The sequence below is a fragment of the Pseudopipra pipra genome, chromosome 12, assembly GCF_036250125.1.
Source record: "Pseudopipra pipra isolate bDixPip1 chromosome 12, bDixPip1.hap1, whole genome shotgun sequence".
Lineage (NCBI taxonomy): Eukaryota > Metazoa > Chordata > Aves > Passeriformes > Pipridae > Pseudopipra > Pseudopipra pipra.
In genome coordinates, this window is record NC_087560.1 from 10806383 (window position 1) to 10820257 (window position 13875).

General features: G+C 35.2%; 1 protein-coding gene across 2 annotated transcripts in view; it reads left to right on the forward strand.

The window, feature by feature from the left end:
• The window catches only part of FGF7 (fibroblast growth factor 7), a 31385-nt gene extending 20159 nt beyond the window's left edge, over positions 1-11226 (forward strand). For both annotated transcript variants that reach the window (XM_064668839.1, XM_064668838.1), the window contains 2 exons: positions 6963-7066; positions 7412-11226. In XM_064668839.1, coding sequence (XP_064524909.1) covers positions 6963-7066; positions 7412-7606 — 299 coding nt within the window. In that variant the 3' untranslated portion in view covers positions 7607-11226. The remainder of the gene's footprint in view (positions 1-6962; positions 7067-7411) is intronic.
• Positions 11227-13875: the final 2649 nt, after the last annotated feature.

Consider the following 13875-nt stretch of genomic DNA (forward strand, 5'->3'; position numbering starts at 1 on the left):
CACAACACAAATGCAAATTCTACTTTCTATCAATTTTAATTTAACAATAGGAAGGGTAAAAATTAAGTCATATTACAAAGTATCTTAAATTAATACTTTAATTCACAGTAACTTCTTTACCATTAGATTTTATGTTTGAGAGAGAATGAGCACGCAAATTGTTGCACTGACATTTAAAAATATTATAAAGAATCAAAATAACTTAAACACATACAAATACTTAACAATATAGCCACTATTTTTAAAAAAGAGATAGAAAGGGGTAATGTTTCCTGAAACCAATGACTTTACAAAACTGTCCAATGAAACCATTCCTTTTACTGATAGACTTTTCCAGAAAAACTAATAAGCCAGCTCATGAAGGTATTTACAGTGCTGGCTCACCAAATGCACACACACACTAAGACTGGGAAAGTTTTCCAAGACACTGTATGATTGACCATTGAGATTTGCATTTTCTTGCTTTAAGAGGCACAGACATTAACTTATTAAATCCCAGAGCAAAAGAACAAATTACATTAAATACCATTCAATGGTGTAAGCAACAATGAGATCATTTTTCTTGGCCTTGAACCATCTGCAAAGGTCACTGGAATTCATAAATATGTGCTCTAAATTCAATTAATTAAAAACACAAGTTAGTGAAATTTAGAGGTTTCATTTTGTTTTGACTTATTCTCCATCCAAGTCTTTTCTGCCTCCTCCTTCCCTATTTGAGATTCCACATACTTTATCTTAAGACAATTCTGCCCAGGAAAGGGTGTTGCACAAACACATTCCTCACAAGTGCTGGACTGTCAGTGCCCTAAAACTACTGTCAACCTCCCTACCCCTAGAAATCAGCAACAGACTGTTTTTTATTACTTCAGTGCATAAAGAGGCCACAAGAAATAAAGTGCTGTACATATCACACAAAATTTGGCATTGTAAAGAATTTAGATTATATTAAAAATCAGTATTAAATATATTATCTGTTAGTTATTTTTTAAAAAGAAAATAATAACAACTAGCTTCTATACTAGCTTTTGCTTTCCTGTCCTTAAAAAACATACTTTTCCTTTCCTTCTTTCCAGCATTTAGAAGACTACCAAAGTCTTCTTAGTGGTTTCCACCTTACCTTTAAACATTTTCTTGTAACAAATGCACCTGACAGAATAGAAAAGCACTGGGATGAAACTGCTGTTGGCCTTGCTGAAAAATGTAACGGATGTCCAAATTTCTCTTTAAATTAGTATCTACAGAAACTCTAACAAATGGAGGAGCAGTGCCCAGGAATGACAGACATTGAGGGGATACCTGCAACACGGGAAATGTCTGCAGAAAGAGCTGATGAGGGACTGAACACAATGTGTACTTCAAAATTTCTGCCAGAATCTTCCCGAACAATCTCACCTGGCCTAGTGGGGCAGCTCCCTGCCATGTGAAAAGATCCCTAGCTCGCTGGTTTTGCTCCCTCTTTTCTTCCAAAACCTCTTTGGACAGGTTAGAGCTGCCTGCTAGATCATCAGCCATGAGCAGCACTCACTGGTTTCCTTACAGCTCTCAGGAGCAAGAATTTCAATTGCTCTTTCAGCCCCTTGGCTGCAAAACGATTAAAGACAAAATGCCCCAGTTTTGCTAAATCACAAGGCTCTCACTACTTTGTGATAGATAAGATATTGTTATTTGAGGATATTATGGGTAAACACAAAGAGACTCTGCCTATTCAGCTCTAGCTGCATACTGATAGAAATTACTCTAATATAATCTGTAAATGGATTGTGTAGCAATAAAAGCAAAGATTCGTTAAAACAAATAAAATGTCACAGTGTGTTGTAAAAGCAAAAAAAAAATTAGCAAATAAAAGGAAGATGAAAATGTTAATGTGAACACGTTACTCAAATAAAAAATTATTAATAAGTGATTAATAGGTGATTAAAAACAAACAAAATTATCAAATAGTGCTTATCAGGAAAGAATTATCTCCCATGAGAATGCTCAAATCTGTATCAGTGATACAGCTAAACGCCCATTTTTCTCCATAAATATCCAGCCTGAGGTACTATGGAATAAGTCCAAACATAAAAATGCCTGCTTGTAAAGTACTGAGCAACTGTCATTCCAGACCACAATACCAGGAAACTCACCTCATCTGTGATGTAAATTTTCTCCAAAACCCAATATATTTTTCACCCACTAAAACTGTTGTGTCAGCCTAAAGGGTTGTTTTGTGTCTTTTTTTTGTCTTTTTTTTTTCCCCTCCCTACTGGATATCAATTGTCTGTTATTTAATTTGCACCAAGTGGTTAAAAAGAATGCTGCCATCATCCACAGTCATCTTTCCTAAAGACAAACTGTAGCCCATCTCAGCTCAGTGTCTTTTACGCACACCAGACAGAATTTCAGCTCCGCAGGAAAGTTCACTCACTACAGGAATTTTAAGCTACATTTGATACACTGACCGTGCAACCATATAAAATTGTTTGGAATTTCATGCTGATTTTATAGAAATTACAGTTGTTTTCAATTTTGTATGCCCATCTCTAGGTTGTTGTTTTTTTCTTTCTGGCTTTAATCTGATTTCTTTCCCAGTTACTTTGTGGTATATTCAAGTCTACTCTTAAACCTCTTCCGAACTTCTGTGGGGATGCTTTAGATAAAGTTACTGAAAAACACAGTTTACATTTTAATTTTTAAATCAGGGGTATTTAAGACCTTGTTGAAGTTTGGCCTTCTGAATTTCTCATCAACTTCTTATCAATTTAAGCATGCCTCTAAAGCAATTTTGGTTATTAGAGCATGAAAAGAGTATTTCAATGAAACAATCTACATATAACAATTTTCTATTTCCCATCCTAGCTTTTGGATGGGAAACTAACTTTTCCCATCCAAACTAACTTTTTTCTTTTCATGAATAGAGACTGAAAGGATTAAAACTCTTTACTTCAAAAGGAAGTACCTAAGAATGGAATTGCTAATGTAAGACAAGGAATGGTGCAGTATTAGACTGAGGAGAAGAGGCTTTCCTTAGTAGAACTTCTGACTGTAGATTTTAGTTCTTTATCATTTTTCTGAAGCATCTGGTGCTACATAAAATAACACTTAGAAATGGGCACAGACAAATCTCACGTGTGTGCCTGGTCATTTTTTTCTATTTCTGTGTGGAGTTTTTTTCTGAAAAGATTTTAATTTACTGTACCTCTCCTGCTGCTCTGAGGAAACCACCTTAGGGATAAAATCCTGCCTCCACTGAGTTAGCTGAAATCTTATAATTCTCTTGTATAAATTTTTGTCTTTATGTATAAAATGGCCTATGAACATAACACAGCATAGAGAGTTTACTTCTATTACCATTTTTCTACTAATAAAGAGATTTACCTCCTTCCAATGAATCCTCTGAAAAGAATCAGCATGAACACTGAAGGTCAGCTACACAGTAGAGGAGCAATGAAACAAAGACATTTTAATTCAGTTCATGTCTTAAAGGCAGTGAAAAATGGAATACCAGAACAATCTTTAGCTTTGGTGAGTTTTGCTGAACTCATGTTCCCATCCTTACAAAGCTAATCTTTAGACTATATTACAGTGATGTTGAATTTAATACCTTCAATTACTCAGGAGCAAAGCTCTTTCCAGCAAGAAAAATGAGATTATTGGGTTAGTTTCCAGTACACAAATGTTGTTCCTGCCTAGTCTCAAAGACATTGCAGTGATAGAGAACTTCAAAACGAAGGAGAAGAGCAAAAAGAAGAGGTTTTTTTTAAAAAAAAAAAAGCTACCTAAAGAGATCACATTCACAGACCTGGCTGGATGTAACAGTCCTGACCGTGTAACAGACCACGGACACACGGAGCATAAGGATAACCATATCTGCTCCAAATTTAATTTAGCCCAACTTCCTGTTGGCAAGAACCTCCAGGAGCAGATGATTGCAGACAGTATAGAAGAAACAGGAAATATCTGCAGTTGGCCAAAATTCTAGTTGAACAGTTTTATTCCCTTGACACCTACTGATGGATTAGGTTCCTACCTGCAAGGACATATCCTAGTGTCTATTTACCATCCTGTAACTTCTCTTACAGGGATGGAGTACCAAGAACATACAAAATAAACAAAGACCAATATGACTACACTGTCATATAGTGAATACAATGTGAAACCTTGACTTAATAGCAATACTGAAAGGAAATGAAACAAAGAGGGAAAAATATAACTTACATTCTCTATTTTATGGATTTGTTCTTTGGTATATTCTTTAGTAATTTCCTGCTTTGGTAATATAATTATGATATAATATAAAAGATAATTTTATTAAATAAATATAATTTATAAAATTATAATTGGAAGAGATAGTGATTGCCATTATCCACGTCTCTTTAACCTCAAAGTTTAAGTATTTATATATCAAGCTGAGAATTAAAAAAATAGAAAAGTAGTTTAGATGTTTTCATAGAGAGATTATGTTGTTCATAAGTGTTAAACAGTCCATTAACTAGTTCATCAAAGAACTTGTGCTTTGAAAATTATGCTGAGCATAACAGGTGTGCAGGGAAAAGGTGGACATCTTATAAATTTGTATATTCAGAAGCACCTTGTAAAACTGTTAAAGTACTGAAATTTCTGTCTATATTATATTGAATATTACTCAAAATCATTCTTCCTGGTCTGTGAGAGACCTCTGATATTTACTGTGGATACTAAATTTAAGCACGTGATACAACTGCAATGATGACATTGATAAACTAATAAACTGCAATGTATGATTTCTCAACCTTAATAGCCTCTTTCCATAGTTTATGTACATAAAGGAAGATACGTGACTAAAGTAGAAAAACAAGTACCCCAAACCAAAATAAAATAACTCCAACAAGTCAGTATGAATGTCACCATCTACTTCAGAAAAAAGAAATCTAAAAAAATGTAAAAATTGTAACAATCATAATATTGCCTTGGACAAAACCTTTTGGCATTTCCTTTTTAAAAGTAGAAGGATTTCTTACTACTGTAACTTCAGCCAACATCAGCTTACTCAAAGAAATCTCCATTCCTATTAGCATGACTTGTTTTAAAAAGTCATTTTGAATCTTTCATTTTTTTAAAATTCTGTATAAATAGAAAACTCTAATACAGATTTTTTTTTGAATAAACCTCTCCTTAAGTTAACGGCCAGCACAGGCAAAAGAGCAAATGGATATAAGCTGTCACTGAAAAAATGTGGATTGCAAATTACTAGGAAGTCTGCAGCCATTAAAATAAATCAAACTCTGGAACAGCCCTCGGCAGAAACACTGGGGGCAAAGAAATAACAATTCCAATTTAGTATTGGCAAAGTTTATGAAAAGAGAATTATCTGATGCAATTCCCAGGCTAGCAGAACACTGGACTTGATGACCCAGAGATCCCTTCCACTGTTATGTTCTTTGTTTGGCTAAATGCAGATGTTCATCTGTTTTTCAGCCTCACTGTGGTTTTTCTAAAGTGAAATTTAAATGAAAGTTAACATAATTTTTGTTAGTTTCAGTTACAAATTGCCCTTTGTAAGAATTGTTCCTAGGCCTGCAGCAGGGTGGAACTTGTCAAAGAAGTCTAAAAGCTTTACTTAAAGCTGGCTTAGCATTATGGAGAAGTACAGAAGTGTAAGTGCTCCAAGACGAATGCCCAGCACTGCACACACCATGAGAAGAGGTAACTGAGCTGGTAAGGAAAATAGGAAATAAAAATCAACAATACAGACTAGGACTGATACATGAGTAATATCAAGGAGGAAAGCAAAGCAGAACAAGGAAGAAAGCAAAGGACATCACGATATAAAGAAGTATAGGAAAGGAAAAATATCACATATATTTAATGTCTTCCAAAAAAAAAAACCCCACCAATTACTGAAAAATTATTAGTATGTGTGATGGCTGTGAAAAGTCAATGCAAACTTGGAAGGGAAAAAATGAAATGTTTTTTCAAAGAGGAAAGTCATCGTTCAGGTGACAATCGAACCCGTGCCTCTGTCTCCCTGTCGCTCACTTGTCTCCTCCACACCGTTGGAATTTGCCTGGAGTTGCTGCCTTTGAAAGACCCCATTTTGGAGAACAAGTCACAGGACAGTTGCTGTGGCAGAGTTCTCTCAGCGACTCAGTGTGGAAGGAAACGGCTCAAATTCAGATGTATAGCTCTAAACTATTGCTTAAGACAACATTAATAATATTTAATCTTGAAAACAACCTGGTGTTCCTTAATAACTTGCACCATCCTCTCGCCTTTGCTAATTTTTTTCTTTTTTACTAACATGAGAATATTTTTTATGTTGCAGGTAACTTAAATGTATCATAGTGACCACAGAGATATATTCCAGGGAGATGAAAATAAAACAGTTTATAGAAAACAACACTAAATGTTTTCTGGGTTTGAATAACTAAGTTCTCAGAGCAGCCTTTAATGATTTTCAAATACACGTATCTTTACAGCTCCAATCAGTCATAAAAGCACACAAAGGTCAGGCAAATACTTTATCTTATTTAAGACACTGTGTGGTCTGTTTTCTATCACTCACAAGTTCTAAGGTTTAAACTCTTCCAAGGAGATGATACTGCTACACAAGACTTCAAAATAAAGGCTTTACACAAATTCTGCGAACCTTGACGGCTGAGTATATATTCCAAATGAAACCACGAGGCTGATACATTCTAAGATACACTGATTCTTTGAAAATAGAAAAATTTTATACTGACATCACAACTTCAGAATGTTCTCAAAAATTATCCCCATTCGTTTTTTTAAGCAGTTTTACGCAGACACGATCACATACAGGGATTTTTGAAAGTCTAGCCCTTTTTTCACATGAATACACGTAATTTTTTCATTTTTCAAGAACAATTGCTTCAGATTCTCAATAAACACGGAAATATTACTGAATATGAGTTCAGCTAAACCTTCTGAGCTGACTGGAGAACAACCAACCATTTTACAGCCCTTGCCATGTGCCTTTGCAGGTATTCTAGAAATCCGAACGGTGGCAGTTGGAATAGTGGCAATCAAAGGAGTGGAAAGTGAATACTTTCTGGCAATGAACAAGTCAGGAAGACTCTATGGAAAGGTATGGATGCAAACTTCTCTTATGTGTACAGTCACCCTACAAAATCTTAAAGATACACATTTTCAGATGTAGCATCTGTATGGTTTTTTATAAAACAGATTCCTAACAAAGTAAAAGGTATCCTGTACTTATCTCATACACCCCATACTAGACTTTTACGCCCATTTAATAAATTCAATTATTAGAGCTTATACACTCCTTCAAAATATTCAACATTCAGATTTCAGAAGTCAAATTTATTTATTAAAATATTAATAATACACAGGGTTTATAATGCATCTCCCATTTTCCCTAAATATTTAAGAACACTTGCACTTATCTTACTCTATTATTTACTCTCAACAGAAAGTCTGCAACGAGGACTGCAACTTCATAGAACTGATTGAAGAAAACCACTATAACACATATGCTTCTGCAAAATGGACACACAAAGGAAAGGAGATGTTTGTTACACTAAACCACAAAGGGGTTCCAATGAAAGGTAAAAAAACAAAGAAAGAACACAGAGCATCCCACTTTCTTCCTCTGGCAATATCCTAATCACAAATGATCTATAAAGAACTAGTTCCAGCAGGAAGATTAATTTTAAGAAGACTATTTGACAAGATATCAAGAGAGGCTGGAATACTACTGAGAAACTGAACAAGCTGGACTTGCGCATTTATGTTTATTTTTAAGAGACTACATGAAAAGATTTGAAAATATACACAAAACCAGATTTAGTAACTAAAAGTTGTAAAAAATTCTAAAGAGTTGTACAATCATTATCTTAGTCATTGTAACTGGGTAGTTTCTTAAATTAATTTACCCTGAAGAATAAGTCATTACTTGATTATCTGATAATATTTTATTTAAAAAACCTATCTGCTTCTTAAATATGGCTGCTATAATAATAATAAGCAGATGATAATGTTGTGTAAAATATGTCAGACTTTAAGGCTGCTGGAATGAGTTGTCAGATTATCAAGTCAATAGAAAATGTGGAGGCTGAGCAGTATTTTAAATACTTCCCCCAAGAAACTGATATCCTATACATAAACTATATGATCAGAAAAAAAATATAATCTTGTAAATGTTTATTGTTGTATTCAGATAAAAGAGCTAGTTTGGAAAAATTAAGTTTACTCTAACACAAAATGTTCCTATCTATTAATGAAACAAATACCTAATGCTGCTCTAAAAGATGTTTCAAATAGTGTATGTAAAATAAAAATAGGAATAAATAACGTACTTCATCTCACTTTTCACAAATTAACATTTTATATAACGATGAAGCAAAAATTCAGACATATTAAGGTTTTTTATGTAACATATCCTATCTTTTGTATAATTCCTGTTAGGGCATACAGCTTTCAATATTATTTTTCCATCCTTATACATGCTTTTCCTGTTGTTACAGCATTAAACTTTATTTTAAGTTGTATTTGAACTTTATTGTTTTAAGTTATTTAAATGTTATTTATAAAAAAAGATACTTATTAAGCTGCATCTGTTTCATATGCTTTTAATTCTAAAGGAATAACAAAATGGTCTGGCTGAGATGCATGAATTTTTTTCTGTGACCAGACACAAAGACTAGTACACAACCCTCCTGCCAACATACATTGGATGGCAGACAAAAATGACAGCCTGCAGCAAACCACACAATAGACATCTCAAAAGAAACAATGCAAAAATCTTAAAAATCTTTGCCACATACTCTTGCTGATTAAAGGCTCAGAGTTATGCCAGGTAAAGGAAGGTTACAGTTCCAGCAGGTAATGGAAATAACTCTCAGATGGTAGAACCAAAACTCACAGATACAGAAATGTGCACGAGCCTGTAGGACTAGTTTGAAACTGCAGCTAAAATCAGTGTGACCTGCTGAAGAAAAGACATCTTAGTTTTCCAGCTATTAAAGTGTTCAACTAAGCCCTACATGACTAATGCATTATATCATTTCATTCTGCTCAGTTTTCCCCACATGTTTTCTTGGTAGTGTGATAACTGCACTTAGATAAAGATCACCAAAAAATGAGCTGAAGCAGCTGCCAGATGACTGGGATACAGTCAAGTTAATTAATAATGGTCTTACATGCCCTATGCTGCATTACAAGTGTTTAGAGTCTACCACTTTTTCCTACAGGAAAAACTTTCTTTTTAAGAGCACTCACAGAAAACAGCAAAAATTCTCTTTAACAAATATTTCTTTTTCCAAAGAAATACTTGTCTAACAAATAGTGTAATTTGAAAATTGATTATGTTATTAGCAAGTCAAAAATCAAAGAAGATGTAAAGAGATCCTTGCAGGAAAATGTGTCACTACAGCTGTATCAGTAAACCTTCCCTGTGCTCTTGCTGGTTTATCTATCACATGTTCCATGATCACAACAGACTGTACTATGAAAAGCTTTTTTGCTGCTAATTGTCTGCACTCCTTTCTGTGAATATATAAACATGAAACCAAGTTCACACTCATGATCAACATTAACACACCAGCAGAAGTTTCTATACCTAAACTAGGTTAGTTGAAACTTTGAAATAAAAATGAAAATAACATCTCATTAAGATTGTGCTTAAAAGCTCTACTGAAGTTTGAATTAAGTAAGTACACGTTAATATATGAATATATATGTAAAAAACCCTTAAAATCAAAACCAGATGTAGACAAGCTCTTTTAAAAGATCTTTTGATTATGTAATTGAAGGATATAGAAACAGAGTCATACAATTCCTGAGCCCCAGCTGTAATTAGCCTTTACTGCTGACTGCTTTCTCTAATGAATCCCTAAGTTACCATCATTACCAGGTAAGCCAAGGCTGCTTTATGTTTTACAGCTGTCATAACTGAAATGTGTCCTGTGAGGGAACTGGTCACAGAAAGACACCTGACTGCAAATGATGCAATTCTTCAGTACCACAGTCATAAGGCCTTAAAACTGAACAATTTTCAATGTAGCTTTATCTCAGAAAATCTCTTCTGAAATACTTATTTTTAACTCAGGAAAAAAATCAGTTTAGTGCTAAAACTAGAAAATAATAATCAGAAAATGTAAAGTGATGATCCACAGCAGCGAACTATTAAAAGACAAGGATAATAAAAAGAAGCTATTAGGATTTAACAGATATTCAAATAGATGTCAGAAATCTTCACAAAAGCCTATTAAATCAATTACATCACAATTTAATGTTAGCATCAACATATAATACACCATGTGGGAGGAAAACACGTTCGTATGAAAAGAAACAGATATTCCTTTCTAGATATGGCCCATTAGTAACCTTTATAATACTAAAGGTTCAAGCAAACCCAAACAAAATGGTTATAAAAGCCAACCTCAGTTGTAATTTCTCTGCTTTTCCTTCAGAGGGATTGGCTTTCATGCAGCTTTTTATTTTGTTTACCACCAACACTACACAGTGTGCACAGACTGGGGTTTAGGAGTGAAACACAAGCTCTGAGGGTTAAGTAGCACCTCCAACAGCCACTCACATTTCGTGGGAACTGCTCCACTACACAGGCTCTTTAAATTTAATTAGCAAGGTTCTACTTAATTACTTATCTTTTGCATTAGTGCTGATAAACACTCTGGGACACAGCAGTGGGCAAATCTCATCTGAGGAATCTCACAGAAGGCTGCAGGATATCCATCCTTGGAGGTTTTCCAGGTCTGACTGGACAAAGCCCTACACAAGCAGTGTGGGCTCTACTTTGAGCAGGAGATTGGACAAGAGACCTGCAGCACTCTGCCAACCTAAATGAGTCCAGATTCCATAGGAAAGTTATTTGTCTTGAAACAACGACACAAAACACATCTTCCACGTTAGGGGGATAATTACACATTTGTCTCATCACTTGTGTGTCATTAAATGTATGCAAAATGGTGTAAATACACAATAAAAAATGACAATTGGACAATTTCCATGACTTTTTAAAACACCTGATATGGTACAACATGGCCTCACTTTTAGTTCTGTTGCAAGTACTTTAAAACACTGCTCTGCACAGCATCTGTAATAATCAGATTACTACATGATCCATTAATTATTAAAATACACTTGTCTGTGTTTTAAATTACTTTTTGAAGAAAACATGTATATTCTCTTTGAATAAGCTGAAGCAAAATGTAAGTTAATATTAAATCAATAAAGTAATGAGAACCACAGTATTTCATTGCACTCAACGACCAGTATCTGAGTAGTCTAAATATTTCTAAGTCTAAATAAATAAGCCTAGGATATCTATCTCCTCACTACCAACTTTTCAAAAACCATAGTAATTTCATAACATATAATATGTAGAAAATAAAAATCCAGTTTAGACGATTTTCCCCAAATTAGGAAAACAGGCATCCTCAGAGCTGAGATCCATACTTCGAAATAATAATGTACTTTTTTTAAACTAAGCAAAAAAAAATGACATTTATATTAACTTTAATAATACCCCCACAACAAAATTACTTAAAAGGCTTTTTAACACCATACATTGAAATTCATAACCTTACATAAAACAAAACTTCAGAATTTAATTATAAATATTTGGGAGGTGAGGGGGGGTTAACATAGTATTAAAGCTACCAAGTGTTAAGACTTGAGCTCTGTAAATAACTTCACAATAAATACCTGGCTGAGGAAAGCTGGCTTGTAAATCTCAAGCATTCCAGACACTGAAATTCCATAACTGCTTACATTCCAGACCTAAAATGGGAGATTTCCTTCAATTCTGTTTGGAAGGCAGATCCCAGCTTACCAAGATTCGTTGTTTCATTAAGGAAACACTTTTATTTAGAGGCCTGGCACTTCAAAAGGATGTCTCTTGACACAGAGGGGAAAAAAAATACTTCAGATGAAATGACTTCCTCATGAGAATCACTACTTACCTGCAGTGCTAGGCAGAAAAGCAGAGGAGTTAGAATGAAGATGCATAAACTCGTCACATAAAGGTTACAGTGTATTCAAGCTGAAGTCCAATATCAAATAACAATCCTCACTTCTACAATCATTTCTCAAACAGTGTTTTAATGAAGATGGGGAAAGACCTGAACACTGAGCTTTATTCAGTGTAATCCAGATCTTGGGGGACACCAGGTACCCAGGGGTTGGCTGTTGGCACCTAGTGACAACTTGAAGGGTCAGGTTAAGTAGGCTGCTGAAATTCAATGTATTTCAATAGAAAGTACATACCTAATGTACTCAGCTCCAGGAGGAGAGTAGGGATCTGTGTTACCTGGTACCCAGATAGCTTTGTGAAACTCATTACAAGTTCACTTTACATAGAGCAACAGCCTCCTCATCTTTGAGGAGTTAGGCTGGTCAGTTTTAAGGGCTCAGTCCTCTGCAGACTAAGCTTTCTGGAGCTAACAAAGTGTGCAAAATTAGGAAATATTTGTGTTACTTGGGTGTTCAGAATAGTGTAAGACTAAAACACAAAACCATCTTTTTCGACCTTTGCAAAGTAAACACTGAAAACAGCTCATTCTCCAGACCAGTCTTCAGTGGTTTGCATCTCAGTTTTGTGACCATGTGCCATCACTGCACTGACACAGGCATGGTGTGATGTTCACTGAGCAACTCCTGCAAGTCCTTATGCAATGTCTTATTTCCATATTGTTGTTTTTATACAGGAGCAAAGGTATTACTTCCAGCCTATATCCCCAACCACAGTTCTTTCATTCTCCCACCTTAATTTGAAAGAATTTGTCTCACTTCATCCACAGAATCACAGACTGGTTGAGGTTGGAAGGGACCTTTGGAGGTCACCTGGTTCAACCCCTCTGCTCAAGCAGAGGAGCCAAGACCACATCCAGACATTTTTTTTAATATCTCCAAAGAGAGAGACCCTACAACCTCTTTGCACAACCTGTGCCAGTGCTCAGTCACCCTCACAAGAAAAGATGTTCTTTTAGCTGGTGCACATTGCCTCTTGACCTATCACCAGGAAACACTGGAAAGAGCCTGGCTCAGTTCTCTTTTGAACCTTCCTTTCAGGTATTTATTACATTGATAAGTTTTCCCCTGAGCCTTCTCTTCTCCAGGCTAAACAGTCCCAGCACTCCCAGACTTTACTCATGGGGGAGATGCAGCAGTCCCTTAATCACCCTTGTGGCCCTTCACTGGACTCTCTCCAGTATGTCCACGTCTCTCCAGTAACTAAGGAGCCCAAAACTGAACACTCCAGGTGTGGTGTCACCAGTCCTGAGTAGAGCAGAAGAATGACTTCCCTATTCTTCCAACTAAACCAGTAATATCTTTAATACCACTAGAAATGGTTTTTATAATGTTACATTGTATAATTTCAATTAGAATTCAGGACCAAGTCTCTTTACAATTACAACTGGCTGTCTAAGCATAAACACAACTCACTATTACCTTGGACAGCACCAGTTTGGATGGTCAAGAATCTAGTCATCAGCTACTCACTGCTGAGTTCTCAGGGCTCATCTACTGGCCTTTGAAACCTGGCTCTGCTACAGACTTCTCATATAACTTTAAGCAAGCCATTTTCAATGTCCTATTTGATAAGTAAGAAAAACAAGTTTGAGCCTGGTACACTCTACTAAAACATCAAACAAAATTCACGATTCATTTTTAATTGCCTTAACATTTAGATTTTGTGCAAAACAAACTGAAAATATTACTAATCATTTCTGTTGACAATTAAGATTTTGCAGTGTACTCTAAGTTCTATTCCAAAATGTACAGTCACGTGCATTATGTGTTTAAAAATATTTACAAGACTTACTGGCTGCTGCAGAACTGGCAGATGCAGCAGCTTGTGTGTTAGCAGTAGCATCTTTACTGTATGATTTACTGTGACAGCCTTAAAGCTTT